The following is a 22,443-nucleotide window of genomic DNA, read 5'->3' as shown; positions in this document are numbered from 1 at the left end:
GAAGTTGAAGCTGCGGTAAAAATATTTAACAAAAGAAATTAAAGTGGCAGTTGAAAAAAAAACAGTTAATGAAAGAAGTTGAAGTGGCAGTGAAAACAGTCAAAGAAATAAATTAACAGAACATGAAATGTAATTTAGTATAATATATATGATGATATTTATTTATAATGTATAACTACATATAAGTCAGTCCAGCACTCAGACTCTGTCACACTGGTATCCACAGTGAGTCACACTGGCCTGTGGTTATACTGGTTTCAGTCTAACAGGTGCAGATGAAGACCAGTACAGAGCAGTTTGTTGAGTGGAGGTGAAGTCGGTCTGCAGCAGGGAGGCCTTTTGTTCAGCTGCTTCAGACCGGCCTGGGCCCCACGCTTTAACGTGCACTGACTGTGTGTGTGTGTGTGTGTGTGTGTGTGTGTGTGTGTGTGTGTGTGTGTGTGTGTTGGTGAAGCAGCTGGTTGCTAAGGCTCACACGGGGGTTGAAGGGAGGCAGTGACAAAGCAGCCTTTCATATTCTCTCTGTATTTAAATATAGCTGCTGCTGCTTGTATTTTTCCTCTGCAGTCGGGACGCTCTGTTCCTGCTCAGCTTCACTTAAAACTTATACTTACCTATATTTGTACAAACTTAAGTTTTTCTCCTCCTCCTCAGGCCTCCACACAGTTCTGTCAGCAGTGATGAAACACACACACACACACACACAGTACACGACAGTACTGTACAAGTACTTCAAAACTGTCCTGTCTCTGCTTCTTTACACTTCTACTACACTTCATTACAGAGGGAGATATTGTACCTTTGACTGCATCACATTTATATGATACATGTAGTACTTAGCAGATTCAGATTTATGACACAAAATGAAATCAGCAAATAAATTATGATATGTTAATATGCAAAGAGATAACTAAATAAAAGCAAGTAAAAAAATGCATTTTACACACAATTAAAAACATTTTAACATGTTCAAAAGTAGCAAGCGAACACTTTAAAATGATAAAATATAATAAATGAAATAGAAATTTGAAGAATTTGAGTAGGATTCAATAAAATAGATGTGTTGTGTTTGGGTTTGTAGTCCTGGAATATCCTGGAATTTGACAGGATGCTGTTCTTTGGAGGAGGTTTGGGAAAACGGTTGAATCATTTTAGAAATATGGAGAATATTTCTGCTAATTATTGTTCATTTGTTGCAAAGAGTAGGCCAATATGTTTGTTGAATAAGAAGAGGAAGAATTTTTTTATTAAGTCTGACTCTAAATGAATGAATGAACTGAATTTTTGTTTGGGTCAGTACACTCCAGTCTGTTATCACAAACCTCCAAACATTGATAACTACATCATATTGATTTATGTTTCTGTCAGGACCAGAACTCCTACCCTGCTCCCCCACACGGCCCGGGCCCCGCCAACACCATGGCGTCTGCGCCCGGAAACAACGCCATGGCAGCCCAGCCTGGGGCGAACGCCATGGCGGGTAACCACAGTAACGCAGCGTACCTGAGCAACCAGGCGGCAGTGGCGGCGGCACTGAAGCAGCAGCAGCAGCATCAGCAGCAGCATCAGCAGCAGATCCTGGAGCAGCAGAAGCAGCAGTACATGCAGAGACAGCAGCTCATGGCCGAACAGGTAAACATGGAGAACAGATATATCTGATTGTGTGAGCACGTTTTTATTCACTGTGGGACGTCATGCTTTATGTTTAAACCTGCTGTAGAAGAAAAAGTGCCAGCCTGTGAACATATTTTGACACTAGAGGGAGCTGATTGTTTATAAAATCATGTCACAGCTTTGAGCCTCCTGATGCAGCTGTGAACAGAGTCAGGACTGCTCTGGGTTTATGTTGTGATCCTTTAAAGTATGACATGTTTTTCCATGTGTTCATACTGTGCCTGAGTATAACGGGACTACAATAATGCAAACCCCAGGAAGCTTTTGGGGAGGCTGTAAATATCAAATATCAAGCTGATAAACATCTTAGCTTAAACTAACTCTGATTAGAAGCTCATTATTGTCAAACTTTAAACTTAATTCTAGGTCAGCGTCAGGACAGTGGGTCCATTTGGGGTCCTCTAGTTACTGACCCATATGCCTCACTCATTAAAATGTACTTTTTGTTTTTGCACCTCTGCTCATTTGCCAGGAACGCTGCTTTTGTTTCATTAAACTAGTCGTTACTGTCCTGTTGTTTCTCAATAGTCTGTCTGTCTGTGTGTCTGTTCTGTGTGTGTGCAGGAGAAGCAGCGGCAGCAGGACCAGCAGCTGCAGAGACACCTGACCCGACCTCCCCCACAGTACCAGGACCAGCCGGGACAACCGGCCAATCATAACCCTTTCCCACAGCAGCCAGTCAACCAGTTTACAGGTAGGAACACGATCAGCGTCAGCCAATTGGAAGGACATCAGGGGAAGTGATCAGTGTATACTGTAGAGTTTGATTTTATAGAGCATTGATGAAGCAAATTTTATAGAAATGAATTTGAGAGAAATCTTACAAATCATGAAATGAGTTTGATTAGCTGCATTGTTTTAACACATCCAGAGATATTTATGGGATAGAAACCTCAGTATAAACAGTATCAGGGCTGCACCAGACTCAGAGTTACGCCAGTCCAATCCAATTTGGCCGTTTAATACAAATATTATTATTATTAATAATAACATTTCTTTTTCTTCCATATAAAGTTTTAAAGTTTGAAGCAGACGTTCAGTGTGACAGCTGCATTCATGTAATATAGTAAACAAGCTAACGGCGCTGGATGGATCAGAAATGTGCAACAACATTTTATGCTAACACTAGATGTCAAACAAAAGTCAGAGAGTGTGTCATATGAAGTACCTGTGAGGTGTAAATTCACCACTTCAAAGCAGAAGAGAGAAGACGATGTTATCTTAGAGCCGCATCACGTCCACAGCTGTCTGCACCAAAGACAAGTGTGAGGGTCGAGCAGATCTAAACAGCACAGACGCATTTGATGCTGAACATGAAACAAACATCTCTCACTCCAGACAGATTCTACCATTTAAATTAGGGCTGCAAAGGTACTTGTGTAACACGCAGACCACATGGTATGTAGACGGATGCATGTTATCCGGAGTTCAGGCGAAAGCTCTGCCCATAAACCTTTAGCAGCATGCGCTTAGGTTAGCACAAGGGGATTGGCGTGCCAGTCAGTCACAATATGGTGAGCTCAAATGAACCACTGGAGCTGGAGGACCTGTCTGTGGGCTCCTCAACAGCTACAGAGAAAGATGAGGGTGGTGTGTCGGTGTGGCTCCACCGTTGAAGGGTTGTGATAGAAGCACATTCAGCACGCTAATGGATATTCACTGGTATGGATGAGTGTTTGGATGTTTTGAATGTTTAAATATTGACTGCAAAGCTTCTGTTCTCATTTTGTTTGAGGCTTGTTGTGACAACTACCACTGGACTTTCTCCATTTATATCTGCCATTTGTTTCAAGGCTCATTAAGCATTTAACCGGCACATTTTCAGTGTCTCTCTGAGAACTTAAAGCTCCACAATCAAACCTATACAGCAGGTGTTTTTAGGAACACAGTCAGTAGGATTGTGTCTGACGCCATTAGGTTACAGGAGTCACTAGTATGGTTCTACTTTAGATAGGACTTAGAGACTTCATAGTGACAGCAGAGATCAGCTGGAAGCTTCAGAGAAACATCTGAATCATCCAGTATGTGCGTGAAAGCTGTGAAATAACCTCACACTGTCAAGTTTACGTTACAATATTACATTCATACGGTCCTATATATTGTGTTATCAACACAGAGAAAACCCACGAACTCTGTGCGTGATTCATCATAATTCACCCGAGAGAAATATTTGATCCATAATTTCTGCTGCTCCGATCACGCCCACATTATAGCTACAAGTCTGAACATTACTCGCCTTTAAGAATAATGCTCATCTTACCTTTTGAGATGATAAAAGCTGGTGTAGCAGGTATTAAGATTCAGGAAACAATGATTCAGTTACTTAATTTGTAATAGTTTTTAAACTGTGCTCTGAGATCACTACAGTATTTTCTAGAGCAATAAAACAAGTAAAACAACACAAATAATTTGAGCTGATTGTTTTAAATTTGAGGTTTTACAGATTTTGGAGTTTATTTCTATGTATTTAACTAATTTAAAACAATTTACTTTGCTTTAGAACAAAAGGAAACATGATATAAATCCAGGAATAAACATTAAACATTTAATGTAAAATCATTTGTAGCACAAAAATATGTTGGTTTTCAGGTCTCACTGAACCTGAGCACAGTTATATGGAAGAAATGATAAACACCAGAGCTGCTGTTTGGTAAAATGAAGTTATATTTTGATCTGTACTGTTGGTGCAGACTCAGTTTTATCAGATCTGTTTGGAGCAGGCAGTCGTTGTTGTTATGACGTTCAGGACAAACATTTCTCTGTGTGTGTAAATGATGCTCACCGCTAATTTGAATGGAAAATAACAGCAGCCGTAGCGTTCTGATGATCTGTTGAGTCTGTTTGTTCTCAACTGTCCTGATTCTGCCACATTAAACATGAAACTACCGTCTGTGTTTAATGATGATAGAGAAATAAAATCATCGTTTACAGCTTCAGCTGCTGCTGGGTAATTAATAACGTTTTATGGCACTTGGTTGAAAGCTGCGTTAACCCAACACCTAACAGCAAGTGTCAACGTTTCATTGAGAATTATTCTGTGTTATGTTTCTCATCAGAGCTAAACGATTGATTGATTTGCTGATCGACAGAAAATTAGGCTGTTTTGACAATTCATTTAAGACATTTATTATTTGGCTAAAATTCCCAACCAGTTTCTTGTTACCGTGTCTGTAACATGATGATTTTCTGGATTAAACTGAAAATCTTTGAATCTGTTGCTCTAAAGAAACCAAAATTTTAAAAACTTGTGATCCGAGGAAACTATGATCAAATTATTTTCTGATATTTACAGACAAAACAACTAAGTGAGAAAATAATTGGCAAATTCACCACTAATGAAAATAATAAAGTTGCTCTTGTTTACACAGATAAATGATGTCATATTTAGTGATGCTGTTTACAAACACTTGTCTCTTTTCTTCACAGCTTCCTCTCAGCCAATGGGCAGTGTTGGCTCCATGGGAGGCCCCTCCCCCAGCTCCCAGCGCATGTTCTCTCAGAACCAAGGCATGATGGGTATGAGCATGGGGCCTGGCGGCGGGCCTACAGGTGGTGTAGCTCCGCCCTCAGCGGGGAATCAAAGTGACATCAACCTGTCGGCCTGCGGGGGTGGAGGAGGCGGGGCCGGTGTGGACGTGCAGCAGGTGCTCTACAACAACATGAACCTTCACACTAATCACCCGGCCCACCCATCTCACCCTCAGCAGCAGCCTGGCCTGCAGCGCCAGCCTCTGGGCCCCATGAGCGCCTCCTACCGGCAGAGCCTTCTGGCTCAGCAGCAGCAGCATCTGAAGGCGCAGCCCAATGCCGCCATGTTGAAGCAGCAGCAGCTGGCTGCTGCCGCCGCCCGCATGCCGGGCTCCATGCAGAACAGTATGGGAGCGAGCCTGCCTGGCTCCATGCCCGGCAGCATGCAGGGCACCCAGAGTGCCGCCTGGCAGCAGCAGCTGGCCAACCAGCCGCCCTCCAGTAACGCCGGCCTGCCCCCCAACGCCTTCAACAACCCCCCTAACGCCTTCCACATGCAGCAGCAGTCTCGCATTCCCAAGATGCCGCCTGGCGCTGCACCCTTTGGTGCAAACCCCGGCGGACGTCCTATGGGAGGTCTGAACCCCGGCCAGCAGATGATGCAAACAAACATGGCAGCTGCCCAACAGAGGGCGCCGCCCAACCCTCAAAGTCTCGGCCAGCCGATGGCCAATCAGCAGCAGACTCAACAGCAACAGGCCAATCAGAACCAGGCTGTCCTCCCTGACCTGGCGGCGTTCGGACAGCCGCAGGGCAACAGCCGCCAGGGACTGCAGTGTAACCAAGGTTACCAGGTGAGCAGAACTGCCAATCAGCAGCAGCAGCAGGTGTCGTTCGGATACAACGTGGCGTCGGGGAGCTTCGCCGGGGAGAGTGAGCTGGTGGACTCCCTGCTGAAGGGTCAGAGCACCCAGGAGTGGATGGCCGACCTGGACGAACTTCTTGCCAGCCACCATTAGTTGAATACACCTGTCTGCACCTGGAGCACCTGAACCCTGCTGAGCTGAGCGGCTGCACTGCTGTACCTGGAAGACGAGCAGCTGACGACTTTCTGCAGCAGCCATGTTGAAAAAGAGTTCTTGTTTCTGACCAGCACTGTTGTAACGTGTTGACAGAGATGCAGTCAGGGGGCCGGCGTGTTAGCATTAGCCACTCTGCTAACATTGAGACCAGCCAGCTGATGGTGAATGTCAGTCCCTCTGTGTTTGAGCTGTAACATCTGGCTGACTGGTAAAGTTATGAAGGTCGTTAGTAAACGTTTCTTCAGATGCTGATCTGTGGACAAGCTGTTCACTGTCCTGATAACGATGAGACTGTGTCACATTTTATCAGGGTAGAATAAATCACTGAGATATGAGCCAGCTGCCAAATCCATTGCAATGCAATGAAGGAACATGAGGATGTTTGGTGTTCCTGCTGGTTAGAGTTCAGTTCCCACAGCAGTCAGAGTGTAGAGTCCTGGTAGTGATTCTTGATCAAAGACCTTTTGGTTCAGCAGACAGTCAGCTGAGCGCTGGAGGTTTGATATCCAACAGCTGGTAGCAGATAAAACCAGCTCAGTCACAGCTGGAGCCCTGATGTGTGTCATCCTCTTGACTGAGAGGAATGACACCAGGCTTCATTCAAAAATCTGGCAATTTAACGATGAGTTGCTGTTTTCAGAGTTACACACCTGGTAGAACAGTAACTTAAAAGCCTTCTCTGATTCACCAGAGTCTGCTGGTAAATTCGGGATACAGGAGATCCACTGAACACTGTTCATCTATACAAAACAGTTTTCAAAAGTGTGTTTGCTGCCATCCATCAAAGTGTAGAAGAAAACAGGCAAAACAGTTACGTGTTGAGCTGCAAGCAGTTTAGTTTAGCTCCTTTTTGTGCTCTTTAACTTCACTATGTTTTATACTCAATTAATCAGTCATTGAGTTTTGATTACGATATTCATAAAGATAGTCACCCTGGTATAAACGGTTTAATAACATCTATGTCAGTGGACCAGAATCTGTTGATTCATGGTCTAATTTGTTGTATCATCCAACGTCAGTCGAATTGCAGTTTCAGAGTGCAGTCACCAGCAACAAAAAAGCATTTCCAAGGTTTTATTATTTTTTTTCTATATTAACAGAGTAACTTTTATTTTATGGGCTGATATCAACCAGTTCTGTTTCTACCTCGTGTGTAAATCTGTAAACGAGCCGCAGACTGATGTCCAGTCTGCAGATAAGGAGTGTGTGTAAATATAATCCTGTTGCACACCGCAGTGTTTATTGATGACTGGAGACTGAACGGAGGAGGAGTCGTATTAAGACTACTGAAGCTATGGCTCAGTGCTAAACCACTGTACCTGCCCCACAGCGCCACCTACAGACCAGCAGCATCATTCGGTCGCAGTTTCAAAAACCTTGACGACGGGTCGACTCTCTTACAGTTTTCGTCACTCAGCGGAGATGAAGTTAAATCACGCTTAAAGTGGAAATGGACAAGTTTTTTGCTTTAACTCATGATGAAGTAAATGCTGATGGCAAAATTGATAACGACACCGTCTGCGTTTAGAGCGGTTCACTTTAAGCCTCACTTCACTATGCAATTCTGTCTGTACTTGGATACAATCTGCGGGAAAACGAAGGCTCAATTTACGACACAATGAAGTGCGTCAGCTTTGTTTTCCCTGAAGCTAACGGTAGCTACCCCCAGTTACCAAAGAGTGTCAGTGTGAGATCTCTGCAGTCACTGTCCCCAGTAGAGGAAGTGGATGTAGAAACACAGTGGAAAACAAAACGCAGCGTGTCCTCTGCTGTTGGTAGTTTCTGGGCTCTGAGGTGATCTGGTTGTCTTTGTAAAAGTGGCGCCAACAATAATACCACTTGGAAATGTCAGGGGGTGAAAGTTTAAAAGTTGTCTGTTTCCACTTTAAAAAAAAAACGCAGCTGATTGTTTCAGAAAATTAACACGTAAGCATTATGTGATTAAGTCATTATAAAGGGCCATACCGCTGTTTTTGCATGTTTGACACCAGTTTGCTGCCAATCACAAATACTTCTTATTACTGTGACCGTTTACCAAAACATCCTGTTGTGTTTTTAAAGAGGTATTTTCCAGCCTCGACCCTGTTTTCTATAACTTTATATCAAAGCAACTAATGGGAAAAAAGTTTTTAAATTGGTCCAGTACTGAGAGAGAGCGCTGCAGCTTGAAGCCGCAAAACAGGATGTAGTGTACCCACTCGGAGAGAAAACGCACTGTCAGTGTCAAGTGCTCGTTTGTCCTTCGACAGGCTCAGTGTCTGACAATGAAAACATTTTCTTAACCTTATGTTGTTTTGAAGTCTCAGACTTTTTCACATTTCCGAAATCTGCTAAAAAAGCAGCCATGACATCGAAATTGTTTAGATAACTCTCACTGGGAATCCCACTGGAAGCGAGACGTGAGTGGTGCATAAAAGTCCTGTCATCCAATCCACTCTTGACGGCGTCTTTGTAAACGTCTCAGCTGTCTGTCAGCAGCAGCTCCTTGAAAGCTGAGTGGAAATATAACTTGCCTTCACCAGGCTGACAGACAGCAGGAATTTACTGAACCAAAACGGTTCTCATGTCAGCTTCACAGAAAGAAATCAAGTTTGCATGTGCCCACCGTAGCCAGTGAGAGGAAATCACAGATCGGGAGCTGATAAATCAATATAGATTTGGTTTGTAAGCAGGGTTTTTGTTCACCTGCCACTGTGACTGGTGCACTGCTCTCCGTCTTCCTGTAACACACCATGTCTCACTGGATTTCAGAATGAGACTTCTCCTTGAGCAAGACTTTATAGGTCACAAGAACAAACGGACCGGATTAAGATGAAGATAAACATTTGATTTCTCTGTCGGGATTCTGTCTGTAATGTTGTCAACAATCTGAGCCTGTCAGTGGCGAAAATAAGCACTGTTAGTAGACGTAAATCGACGGTGTGAACGTGCGTCTGGTGCTCACACTGCAGCCTGTTTCATAGCTGCTCTCTCATTACTGGACCAATTTAAAATAAATAATCATCTCCATAAGTCACTTAGACACAACAATATCAGAAAGGTTGAAAAATAATCTATTTCACTTCAGTATAAAAATTAATCCATCACATCATGTCTGCCCTTTAGTTCTATATTACTGTGGTATCACTTTACCACAACGTGTTACTGTGATGAATTAAAAGCAGGCGTGATGGCTGAGCCAAAATTCAAACAAGTTAATTTTCATACCGTAGGGAAATATCTGGAAACACATGCCGCTATTTAAATATCAACAACAACACAGTGTGTATTGTTTGACCTGCTGTCGTGTAAAGGGATATTTGTTTTAAAGTACTGACTGAGTGGAGCGACTGAATGTCTTTCAGTCAAGTGTTTTTTGTTTGCACCAGAATATCTGCAGTGTGTCATTCACACTTACATTTGCAGAAAATCTTTTTAAAAAACTCCAAGAAGATTCCAGTTTATCTAGATTCACCTGACTGACGTTCCTCCAGTTTTCTGATCACTTTAAGACGACAGATCAATTAACCAGAGGACGCCTGTGACTCAGCTGATCCTCAGTGAACGTAGCTCCAGTAAAACATGCAAAAGCAGCCGTATGTTCCTTTTTATAATCTGAGCTTTTAGAGCTCGTGTGAAGAAAAGAATCGTGACATGAAACGTGCACACCAACCAGCAGAGACACAAAAGACACTGTAGATCCCACTCCGATGTTTTCTGTTTGTTTAGGATGTAAACGTCGTCAGCATTAAACCGAGTCAGAGCTCCACTTCCTCCCGCTGCATTGAGTCCACAGACCAGAGTCCACCTGTGTGTCCAGGTGTCCATGGTCAGACTCTGAGTCTGCGGGACGACTCCAGTTAAACCACATTTCAAATCAGTTCATGTTGACATGTTGACGTTTAGTTGTGTGAAACTTTCTGGCTTTAAACTTCAGTTTTCTGACCTGTAAACTTAAACTGAGCTGATTGGGACGTTTTCCTCCTCACACAAAGACTGACTTTACTTTATGTTTGTTAATCTGAAGATTATTTTCTTGATTAATCGTTTGGTCTATGAGAAAACAGAGAGAAAATCCTGTCACAGTCTCCTGGAGCCCAAAGAGACTTCATCAAATGTCTTGTTTTCTCCAAACAACATCTCCAAATCTAAAAATATTCACGTTATTAAAATGTGAGATAGAGGAAAGCAGTGAATCGTCACGTTTTAGAACCTGGAAATGTCACATTTTTGCTTTAAAGAAACTGAAACAATTTGTCATCAAAATAGTCGCAGATTAATTCTCACTCGATTTAACTGACTAATGGTCGCAGCTCCAGTCGGCACAGAAACATGAAGCATTAACCTCGTCTGGTCACGTTTGAAGTTCTCAGTCATTAGCTCAATATTTCAGTGTTTTGGTAAAACTTTTTAGGACTCGACTTCTTGTAGATTTCATGTAAATGCAGGAAGACACTGTTCAGTCTGTGCTACAGTACTGTAGAGCTGCGTTTCAAGTCGAATTGGAAAATTAAATTAACACCCGGTTGCTCAGAAATTACTTATAACAGGGTTCCCATCATCATGAAAATCCTAAAACATGTCTCGTGTCACCAGCAATGACGTCCTAATAAGACTTATTTAAATCTCGTGTTCGCTGTGCTGCATGATCGTTGAAATGTCACTATTATCGTGTGATACTCAAGAACCAGACCGACATTATCGCTTAGGCCACACCCCATTTTGGGCCACTGATCCACTCGGCGAGGGAGATTGACGGGACATGACTGCGATCAACCTTAAATTATTAAGTTGTTGTTGTTGTTGTGAACGTTCAGGTTCAGACAAGGTCACAAAACAATTATTAGGCATATCAACAAACAAAGAAATTAAGAAACTATGAAATTATGATCCAAACAAGTCAAATTGCACTGAAATCTACAGGAAGTTAGATTTTCTGGCCTCTCCAAAGGGGCGTGGCCTCGATGTTGTGTGACGTAAGTGCATGTGCCGGTCTGGTCTTTTGGTGTACGCAGGTATTTGGTGGTGGTAGTAAAGTTAGCAAGCGCTAGCAGTTTTCTAATCCACAGATGCCTGGGAAATACATATATGACTGTATCACTATACAGGCCCATCTTTAACTGCCTAAATACAAAAATGGAAATGGGGTAAAATATTTGGGCATTATTATCATTATTATTATTATTATTATTATTATTATTAGGAAAATTTATGGCAAAAAATCTGCAGGAACCCTGTTGTGAGTGGGGACTATTTTGCCCTGAACGTAGCCTCCCAGGCTGTGCACCTCCTCTCATCTAATGCTGCATTCTTAGATGGTTAAATTCAACTTTATTTAGCAACTTTCTTACAAACATGCAGCCCAAAGTGCTTCATACAGCAAAACTGAAATAACATGCAAAAAATAAAGATAAATAATTTTTAAAAATTACAAGACTAAAAAAGTGCAACAATAAAATGTTAAAAATCAATAAATTAAAGTCATTAAAATAAAATAAACACTAGGGATAAAAATCGGGTGACAAACAATGATTGAGGCTTTAACATGACTCCAGTTAAAAGCAGATTAAAAAAAATAGATTTGGGGGTTTGAGCAGGTGGAGAAGGTAAAGGGATGGTCTGCCTGGGAGTCTGAATTCAGGCAAAAATGTCACATGAGCCCAAAGAGGCAAACATTAAGCCAGATATCCTTTGAGCATTAATGTTAACGAACTGACAGCAGATACCCAGTTATTGTGATGTAAACAAAAGAACTCAAATTAAATGTCTTACAAAATATAAAAAGTATTTCCAGAGTCGATCAGTAAAGAAAATTTTCCTGCTTGAAATCTGGACGTTTTTTAGCGTTAAAGTTTTGAACGCAGCTTTTAGCTCCTGAAAAGTTTCCCAAATTCAAAATGTGGCCTTTTTGTTTCCTGTTGTGACGGCGGATTAAAAAGCTCAAACATCAAAGTGTTAAAACTACATCCTGTCAGATCGGACGGCAGAAGACGAATTTAACGTTGAACGTGATGTTTAGAGTTGTGTCCTCACGGTTCTCATTATATAAATATAGTCGGACCTTCGCTTCATGTCCGTGTTCATCGTCCGATTCTTCCTCTGCCGTCTGATCTTTTCTCACTGCTAACCGTCAGTCTGTGTCTCCGGCCTTTTTAAGGCGGATCTGTGACCAGGTCGTCCTATTGTTATGTTGTTATTAAGGTGGAACTGTGACCCGGTCCTTCTATCTACTGTACTGTTTTTGACTTCTTCAAAGAAACGTTTGTTGTGTATTTTATTTGTAATGTTATTATTGCTAAACAATAGCTTGGGGCTGGTTTCACGTGTTCATCCAAATCGCTGCCGACCGATCTCCTGCCGAATCTTCAGCTTCCAGCGTCGCTCGGCCTCCCGGGGTTTCTGGGTTTAACTGTGTAAATGTCTATAAATATATTTTTTTGTATGTATGCCTTTCCTAATGATCTGGAGAAGATAGATGTTATTTTTATATATTGCAGCGGATTTTTTGTAAGTATTTTATACTTTTGATATGGTTCTCTGTAAAACAAGAGTATTATGTAAATATAGTTCTTTAGAAACACGTCTGTTGTCCGTGTCTTTCTATGTGTGTGTGTGTGTGTGTGTGTGTGTGTGTTGACATCAGGAGGAATGATCTACGACTCGTCTGACATCACTAGCAGTAAATTTAAAGTGAGCCATCTTTGATAAAACGATGACCACCTCTCGTCAAACCTTTAACGTTTTCAGTAAAATTAAACATTAAACATATTAAAGAGCAGATTAAAGGGACAGATAGGTTTTATAAAGTGAAGTTGTATACAGTGCTTATCCTTAGACAGTGTTACACAGTAGATCAACAGTTTTCAAACTTTTTGTGCCCAAGGAGCGGTGACAAATAGGTTCAATTAAATTACATTTTTTACATTTACATCCATCCATTTTCACCCTCCCATCCGGGGCCATGTCTCGGGGGCAGCAGGCTGAGCTAAGCACTTTAGACGTCTCTCTCCCCGAGGTGTTCCCAGGCCAGATGAGACGTATAATCCCTCCAGCGTGTTCTGTGTCTGCCCTGGAGCCTCCTCCAAGAATGGCCACTTTAACGTGGTGGAGGGGTTCGCATGTCCCCGTGATCCTGGGAGCTGTGTTGCCGGGGCTAACAGCCCCTGGTAGGGTCTCCTGAGGCAAAGTGGTCCCAGAGGAGGGGCTAGACTGATATGGAGACAGGGTCAGTCCGAAAAAATAACATGGAGCTGCTGCCCTGTGGGCCCACCTGGTTATCATGTGACACACCATCTGAGAACCACTGCAGCTGATGTCAGCAGACTGGAGTCTAACATGGAGGCTGAGACATCTGCTGTGGAGGAGTCGGGCACAAAATGTATTTTAAACACCTAAAAAAAAAAAAATGTCCGTTCAAGTGGACACCATAATGAGAGTATTTTCCCCGCTTCACCTTTCCATCAGACCGTCTGTTCCAATGGAAAAGCTGTTAACGGCTTCAGTTCCCCATCTGTGCTCTCGTCAGTCACCAGACTCCACTGACAAAACCAGTGATTTAAGCTCTGTGAACACAGGAGCTGCTGGTCTACTGCTGCTTCAGTCGGTTAGTCAGTTTGTGTTATTGTGTGACTTTGGTGTTTAAAGGGTTCATTTGGATTCACCAAACTAACAATAACAGAAACTAACTGGCTGATGGAGGCAGCAGTCGACCAGCAGCTCCTGTGTTCAGCAACGTAAAATCACTGTTTTTCTCAGTGGAGTCTGGCTGTGAAGAGAGAGATACAACGGCTTAATTTTCCTGTTGGAAATCAGTGTCTGACAATAAAATACTCTCAATGTGGCGAACACTTAAACTGATATTGATTTTTTTTAGGTGACTTAAATACATTTTATACAATTATACATTTATTATATATATAATATTTAATGCATCCCTCTAAATCCTACACACTGGACCTTTCAACAGTATCTACTTTGTTGTCTCTAACAAAAGATTTCAACGAAATATTTTTGATCCAAGAACTTTTATTAATGTTTAAAAGCAGAAATTCTTTGTCCAGAAACATCCACCTCACCTGTGTGGGCTGGTCACTCACCTGGCTTACTGTCAGTCTTTGCCCCGCCCCCCTGCAGGTGTACTCTCTGCCAGTGTTACCTGCCTGTACCCTCAGACTGTGTTTCAGTGCTCAGGTGTGTGTGTGTGTGAGAGTGTGTGTCTGCCTCCTGCCTGTCGCTCTGACTCGCCGTCCCGCTGCAGAGATGTCGGAGGACGCAGTCGGCCTCGGTGCTGTGACCGTGCTGGGCGTCCTGGAGCAAGGTAAGAGGGCATGCTGGGAAATGTGAGAGGAGACTGGGTGGACTGGTTTAATGTGGAGGGAGATGACTGGAGGCTGGTTGTATTTCAAACTGTCCTTAAATGATGCTCAGAGTGTTTGAATTTGTCTTATTTAATTGATTTTATTTTTTTCCAATTGATTTTTATTTTTTTAAATTATTTTAGTATTTTTTTGTGTTCTTATAATCAGCCCGTCTGTCTTCAGCTTTTCTCTGCTTCCATTTTGTCGTATAAGCAATGAGCTCTTTTTATGAATCAACTTTGCATTTACTACAAACACACCGACCTTTGAGCTGCTACTGTAGATGGACTTAACCTGTTTCTGTGTGTGTGTGTGTGTGTGTGCGCAGCCTATTTCTCTCTGCAGGTGATCTACGCCAGGAGGAAGTACTCAGTGTCTCCGCCCGCCACCACTGGACCGCCAGAGTTTGAGAGGGTCTTCAGAGCTCAGTCAGTTTTGCTCTGAATTTATTTTCCCACAGTTCATTAAAATCTGCAGCTCAGTAACAAAACTAACTCAACTACAGTTTAGCCCAGCGTGTGTGTGTGTGTGTGTGTGTGTGTGTGTGTGTGTGTGTGTGTGTGTGTGTGTAATATAATACTTTGACCCACTTGGAGCCAGACTTTTATCTTGGACCCTGCAGGAGAGGATGGAGACTCATGGTGTCAGAAAACAAGGACATGGTGTCCGTGTCATGTTCCCACAGCTACAGTGAAACAGTCAAATAGTAGATCTAATCTTCACACTGAGAAAAGCTGGAACTTAAATATTTGACGTTAAACGAGATTAAACAAAGAAACTGATCATTAAAAATGTCACTGATTACATTTCTGTCAGTTAACCAGACATGACGTCACATACGCATCATGAAACTGGACGTTCAAGTTTCCTCTTTGTGGACTTTAAATCAGAATAGTTTAATCAGAGCAGACGGACTGATCTGGTTTAATATGATAAAAAGAGACTGGAGACGTATTGTTGTATCATAAACTATTCTCTATCTCTGATGTTAATATAGAAAATGACCAAAGTGATTCTGAACTCAGGAAACAAATTTTAATATTTAGTGACATATTTACATATTTTCATTTTACAGTGCCAATATATATGTATTTAGATTATTAGTTTAATTTTTTCCCCATAAAAATCACTTTATCTTCTCACTGGTGATGTTTGTTGAAGTGTTTAAATTATTTTAGCTTGTGTTATATCCTGTGCTTTGGATTTTACTTACTCATCATTATTATTATTATTATTATTATTATTATTATGATTGTATTTAATTTTATATATTTAATAAATAATAGTAATAGAATAATAATTATATATGAATTATATATATTTATATTTTAATATATACATGTATGTGTATATATGTATATAAAATATTTTATTTCATTTTATTTAATGTATTTATTTAATAATATTTTTTAATAATGATAATAATAATTATTTAATAATAAAACAATAATTGTATATATATACATATACATACATATATAATGTGTATTATTTTTATTATTATTATTATGACTAATAATAATAATAAAATTCACTTTTGTTGCTTGCATTTATTTAATTATATTCTTAGTAATGATAATAAATTATTATTATATTATTATAACAACCTCTGTTTGCTGTTGCTGTTAAGTAGTGGAAGAAGTAATCAGATTTAATTCAGAAAAAGTAGAAATACTTTGTTCAAAAATATTCCACTACAAGTAAAAGTCCTGCATTTAAAATGTTACACAAGTATTTCGAGCAAAATACCAAAAAAGTATCAAAAGTAAAAGTATTCAGTATGAAAGTGTCTCTGTCCAAGTGTTTTATTATTATATACGATTATATTTTCTGTTTTTATCACCAATAAATTCATGTGAGAGTATTTTAATAATTTGTGTATTACTGAGTACATTAGTAGTATTAATACTGCATCATATCATATTAATATATATGTAATAATATAATATGTATATAATAATATGTATTAATATATAATATGTATTAATATATATGTAATAATATGTCCTGCATTTAAAATGTTACACAAGTATTTCGAGCAAAATACCAAAAAAGTATCAAAAGTAAAAGTATTCAGTATGAAAGTGTCTCTGTCCAAGTGTTTTATTATTATATACGATTATATTTTCTGTTTTTATCACCAATAAATTCATGTGAGAGTATTTTAATAATTTGTGTATTACTGAGTACATTAGTAGTATTAATACTGCATCATATCATATTAATATATATGTAATAATATAATATGTATATAATAATATGTATTAATATATAATATGTATTAATATATATGTAATAATATTAATGTAAAAAGTAAATATAGGTGTCAATAAATGCAGTGAAGTAAAAACATAAAGTAACATAAAATGGAAATACTAGTTCAAATACCTGAGAACTGTCGCTCCCTGTGAGAACGTCTGTCCTGTAACGTCTTCCTCACCACTTCACTCTGAATGAACACATGAACTCCTGTCTCCTTCTGTGTGTCAGAGCCAACTGTTCAGAGTATTTCCCCATCTTCATCACCGTCCTGTGGACGTCTGGAGTCTTCTTCAGCCAAGGTGACTGTCTCACACACACACACACACACACACACACACACACACACACACACACAGTCTTCAGCTCATGTCTCTGTCTGTGTTGCAGGTGTGTCTTCAGTCTGTGGGCTGCTCTATCTGTACGCACGCTTCAGATACTTTCATGGATACTCACAGTCTGCACAGGGACGGTAAGAGACACCTACACCTGTCTGTCTGTCTGTCTGTCTGTAGGAGACTACACTTGTCTGCCTGTCTGTCTGTCTGTCTGTCCGCCTGTCTGTCTGTCTGTCTGTCTGTCTGTAGGAGACTACACTTGTCTGCCTGTCTGTCTGTCTGTCTGTCTGTAGGAGACTACACCTGTCTGTCTGTCTGTCTGTCTGTCTGTAGGAGACTACACCTGTCTGTCTGTCTGTCTGTCTGTCTGTAGGAGACTACACCTGTCTGTCTGTCTGTCTGTCTGTAAGAGACACCTACACCTGTCTGCCTGTCTGTCTGTCTGTAGGAGACTACACCTGTCTGTCTGTCTGTCTGTCTGTAAGAGACACCTACACCTGTCTGTCTGTCTGTCTGTAGGAGACTACACTTGTCTGCCTGTCTGTCTGCCTATCTGTCTGCCTGTCTGTCTGTCTGTAGGAGACTACACTTGTCTGTCTGTCTGTCTGTAGGAGACTACACTTGTCTGCCTGTCTGTCTGCCTATCTGTCTGCCTGTCTGTCTGTCTGTAGGAGACTACACTTGTCTGTCTGTCTGTCTGTAGGAGACTACACTTGTCTGCCTGTCTGTCTGCCTATCTGTCTGCCTGTCTGTCTGTCTGTAGGAGACTACACTTGTCTGCCTGTCTGTCCGCCTGTCTGTCTGTCTGTCTGTAGGAGACTACACTTGTCTGCCTGTCTGTCTGCCTGTCTGTCTGTCTGTAGGAGACACCTACACCTGTCTGTCTGTCCCTCTCCTCAGGCTGGCTCCTCTGTATCTCAGCGCTAAGGTCCTCTGGGTTCTGATCGGGTTCTCGTGTCTCGGTGTGTTCCTCGCCTTCTGCAGAGTCTACCTGGACGTGGACCTGCTGCAGGCGCTCGGCTCTGCCCTCAGTGTCGTCTGAAAGGAAACTGTGGTTCTCTGAGGTGTGAACTCTCAGGGGTCAAAGGTCAGACATCAGGAGGAAATTCAACTCTTTTTTTAATTTGTGATAATAAAAACATATTAAACTCTTCACAGGAGATGTATTGTGTTTCTCCTCAATAATGAATAATAATGATAAATATTTGTTTCTCTGCTGGACGTTTGGTTTGTTTATTATGTTCCTTTAATAAAGTCGTTCATTCACTCATGTGACGACAGCTTCACTTGTCACCACAAGGTGGCAGCAAAACATGGAGATAAACACTGGAGGGAATATTTTACTTTTTACTGCACTCAGGAGAGGATGGCCCTCCAACAATGTGCTGGGTGGAGACTGGGCCCTTATGAGTGATTGTTACCTTGGAAATCTGCCTGTGTTCAAAGAAGAAGCCTCACTAAATTAAAAACCATTTACTATATACGCCCTTAAAATAGATAAACCCATCTCTGCCTTGTTTATTTTTTCTTTATTTGTAAAATAGTCATCTATAACAAAACTATATCATTATTCTATAACTACAAAGGAGCTACTAAAATTGTAAATTAATATTTTTTTTATTTTCGTTAGTATTTTTTTGTCATATACAGATATGCAGTGATGGTTGCTGGGTAATGTGTATGTTAATGTATGTCAAGTTTCTGACCATGTGGTGGGCCCACAATAATTCTGATGATAATAATAATAATAATAATAATAATAATAACACATTTATTCATAGCCACCTTTCAAAGCACTCAAGGACACCTTATGAGACACAGCTAAAAAAACAAGCAGCGGTGTTTCCGTGGCTCATAAAATCAAACAGTTCAGTAATATACAATAAAAGTTAATAAAATGATCCGACAAAAATCATAATTATAAATATCAGGTATAAAATCATCATAATAGATGATAAAATAAATGAGCTCAGACTTTACCAGCTGCAACAATAACTAGTGCATGAACACGTCAATGCATCAATTACCATAATCCATTATAATCTGCATAATGAGCACTTTTGGCAGTTCTGCTGATGACATGAAAACAGAAACCTGACACAGTAGGGGAAGAAGAATGTGAATGTACTCCACTGCAAGTCGAGCTGAGTAAAGTACACAAGTAGGTTACTATATTTTATTTATTTTTTTGTAAATTCTTAATCTGCAAATCATTATAAATTAAAGGTCAAAGGTTCATTTATTGTCACTCAGTACATGTCTGCACACTGCAGAGCGAGATATTGTGTGGTAAAAAGTAACCTGCAATATTCAGCTTTTCTCTGAACTTCTTTTTAGATGATACAAACCAGGGGGAGGAAGTCCCGCCCACAATCAGGTGTAGCATTTATCTGGGCTCCCATGCAACCAAACCACCCATGAAACCCCGACCAAGTTAGCATCATTAGCAGACTATAGGTAGCCTGGAAATCCAGACCCAAATCTAGATAGCCTCGCGTCACCAGGCTCTTCACGTACGGGGACGAGCCTGGTTTCCATTCACTCTGAATTTTGTCTGGATTCTGGTTCCGGTCCAGAGAGCGGATCCGGAATTCACCAAATTCACCAAAGTAAAACTTTAAATTCTGGCGCACCATCGATTTGGGGTGATGAGGGGTGTAAGAAAATCGATTAGCTTAATGGCTTGGGGCTTTTCTTGTAAATCATATTCTTTAAATTTAAAAGTTTCACCGCATTTTTATTAGCTTGGTGCTTTTATTTTGACGGAAAGGCGCATCCATTGGATTCGGGATCCTGTCTCTCTCGCCCTGGTTCTGGTTCCTTACCAAAACGGCCACTAACGGCCCCAGACTAAAATCTAGAAAGATATAGGGTCTGGCTATGAGTAATGCAAATGGCCCAACTCGAGGGGCGGCACCAAGCATGCATTTGAAAATATCTCTGCACGTAATTGGATAACACTACGACCAATCAGAACAATACACGGGGTGACGTATATGCTTAGCTACCAGCGGAGCTAACTGGTAGATTAGACTCTTGCTGTATCCGGTCGGCAAAACAGCAAAAACATCCTTCTTGCAAAGGAAAGATTCGAGCGCCGTCTTCTGTTCCTCTTTTAGAGAAAAAGCCAAGTCTAACTCGTTCATTGTAGCGGCCAAAGCCGTTTCAAACAACTGGTGTTCATCCGTAGCCATCTTGCAATGTTTACTGACTGATTCCGGACTTTGTCATCGCAGCGCTGTCGTCATCTGTTTAGCTCGCCTCTGGCCCGCCTATATCAGATACACCGATGTGATTGGTGCAGCTCGGCTCCAGCGGCATGGGTAATGAGCATCATTACTGATTGCCAGAGTGACTCGCTGAGCAAATTCAAATTGTGCTCTCGCGAGAACTCTGGATTTCCAGGGTAAGTCACGGCACCAACGAAGAGGAAATTATTGGACCTGGAGCCAGTGTGCTCGGTCGCCAGTAAGCGATCTTGTGGTGGCCATATTGCTCCGCCGTATTCCTGTCTGTGACCCCCATTCAACCCACAACCGGCAGGATTCGCCTTTCGTTTCTGCTGCTGGTTGAAATCTGTACTCGCACAGCGTGCTCCTGAATGATTTCTTTTGCTCGCACAAAACTATTTTTAGTCGCAAATGCGAGTATAATGCTCGCACAGTAGAGCTCTGTGGAAAACAAATCACTGCCGACAAGTTAAAAGAAATAAATAATAACTTCCACTGCTCAAAGATCCTCAATAGCTCAGCTAATACCTGAAATGTCACTGGAAAACAAACCACTGCAGCAGCTCGTTGAGTGCCAGGTGGCCGGCGCACGCCGTTATTGGACGGTGCATGGACACTCACCCTCTTGCGTCTGGACTTTGAACTTATCCCACAGTAGTGGTGCCGTGAGGTACCGTAGTACTACGGTATTCCAACATGATGGTATCATATGTACCGTGGTGTTTAAGTCCCGCGGCCTACCATTAATACCAGTACACCGTGCAACACTACTTTACTCATATGACACCAGAAGACGACACAATGACTTCTGCAGTTGTAACTTTGGGCAAAGATAAAAGTGACTGTGAGAAAATGTGCTGTCCAGGCTTGAGAGCGGCAGTTCAAACAGCAAGAGATTGTTGTGGCGCATACAAAAGTAGTGACCGGAACTGGGGACTCCCTACTTCCAGTCATGGCCACCATTTTGTGAAATAGGTGAATTACAACCGTGCTGATGCACAGCAGAGCAGCACTCCCTCTGCTATGATGTTGCTGAAATGTGTTTTACACAGGATTTCATGGTTTCAGTCAAATTATCTGAACCATTGAATTGTGGAGGATCAAGCAGAGCTTAGTTTTAACATTTATATTTTAATCTTAAAAACAATGATGAAGGCACAACAGATTGAAATGGTATAGCCTAAAATGGTATAATGGTAGCCTATATCTTAAACTTTATTATCTTTGTAGTTCTGGTACAATAAACTAAAATAAAACCAAATCCAGTATAATAAGATGAAATGAAATAACGCTTCTACCTCTTCCACAACAACAGCAAAGTGGTAAACTAATTACAAAACAAACAAAGCAGCAATTAAAATTGTACAATGTAAAAGATAAAATAAATTAAAACATCTGAATTAACATATGAATTAGGCCTAAGAGAGAAGAGGAAAAAAGATTAAAGATTAAAATATTATAATTGGGATGAAGCAATATTACAAACTAACTGAACTCATATTGTTGTCTGTAAAGATTTGTCGTTTTTTATTCGTCTACAGACAGAATTGAGTTTGTCCTCCTCCTCTTCTTCTTCTTCTTCTTCTTCTTCTTCTTCTTCTTCTTCTTGCTTTTCTCCTCCTCCTCTCTTCTTCTTCTTCATCATCTTCTTCTCCTGTGTGTCTGAGCTCATGACAGACACAAAAAGCTGCTGTTACCTGATCTGCTGACCATCAGTCTGACTCCACCCACTGCTCCACCTGAGCAACAGGTATCAGTTACTGCTGATGGTGCATTCAGGGGCCGTCAGAACAAAAATCTAAACTGTTGTTCTGTTTCAGATGTTCAGATAAAGTTAAGGTATTTTTTACTGAAAGTAAAATAAAAACCTGAGTCACATCTAATATGAAAACGCATCATCTCACTTTCCTCTGCTGTTGTTCACAGCAGCCTGGGATGATCATATTTACTATAGCACCTGAAGGCAGCATTCCTCACCTGCAGCCTGTTACCAGAGATGTTCTATTAAGAAGACGAGTCACTCTGTTAACATCTCCAGACACAAACAGCAGATGTT

At 41.0% G+C, this 22,443-nt stretch overlaps 2 protein-coding genes across 3 annotated transcripts in view; both read left to right on the top strand.

Moving 5' to 3' along the window:
* Window positions 1-12,783, top strand: part of maml1 (mastermind-like transcriptional coactivator 1) — a 33,976-nt gene extending 21,193 nt beyond the window's left edge. For both annotated transcript variants that reach the window (XM_049586420.1, XM_049586419.1), the window contains exons 4-6: window positions 1,369-1,632; window positions 2,239-2,368; window positions 5,101-12,783. In XM_049586420.1, the coding sequence (XP_049442377.1) occupies window positions 1,369-1,632; window positions 2,239-2,368; window positions 5,101-6,161 (1,455 nt within the window). In that variant the 3' untranslated portion in view covers window positions 6,162-12,783. The remainder of the gene's footprint in view (window positions 1-1,368; window positions 1,633-2,238; window positions 2,369-5,100) is intronic.
* Window positions 12,784-14,206: 1,423 nt separating this feature from the next.
* ltc4s (leukotriene C4 synthase) lies at window positions 14,207-18,361 on the top strand. Its single transcript, XM_049586458.1, has 5 exons — window positions 14,207-14,520; window positions 14,889-14,988; window positions 17,051-17,121; window positions 17,210-17,291; window positions 18,058-18,361. The coding sequence occupies exons 1-5, from the start codon at window positions 14,235-14,237 to the stop codon at window positions 18,197-18,199; spliced, it is 681 nt and encodes a 226-aa protein (XP_049442415.1). The 5' UTR covers window positions 14,207-14,234; the 3' UTR covers window positions 18,200-18,361.
* The last annotated feature ends 4,082 nt before the right edge of the window (window positions 18,362-22,443 follow it).

Source organism: Epinephelus fuscoguttatus, linkage group LG9, assembly GCF_011397635.1.
Source record: "Epinephelus fuscoguttatus linkage group LG9, E.fuscoguttatus.final_Chr_v1".
Taxonomy (NCBI): domain Eukaryota; kingdom Metazoa; phylum Chordata; class Actinopteri; order Perciformes; family Serranidae; genus Epinephelus; species Epinephelus fuscoguttatus.
Note: the sequence above shows the minus strand (reverse complement) of the source record. Positions and strands in the feature narration are given on the sequence as shown.

What these genes read in the sequence shown, in the direction of transcription:
- ltc4s (XM_049586458.1), top strand. Translation starts at nt 14,235, where the DNA reads ATGTTTAAAAGCAGAAATTCTTTGTCCAGAAACATCCACCTCACCTGT. An exon ending in GAGAGGGTCTTCAGAGCTCA is followed by an intron (nt 14,989 to 17,050) that starts GTCAGTTTTGCT and finishes TCTGTGTGTCAG; the next exon opens with AGCCAACTGTTCAGAGTATT. An exon ending in TGGAGTCTTCTTCAGCCAAG is followed by an intron (nt 17,122 to 17,209) that starts GTGACTGTCTCA and finishes TCTGTGTTGCAG; the next exon opens with GTGTGTCTTCAGTCTGTGGG.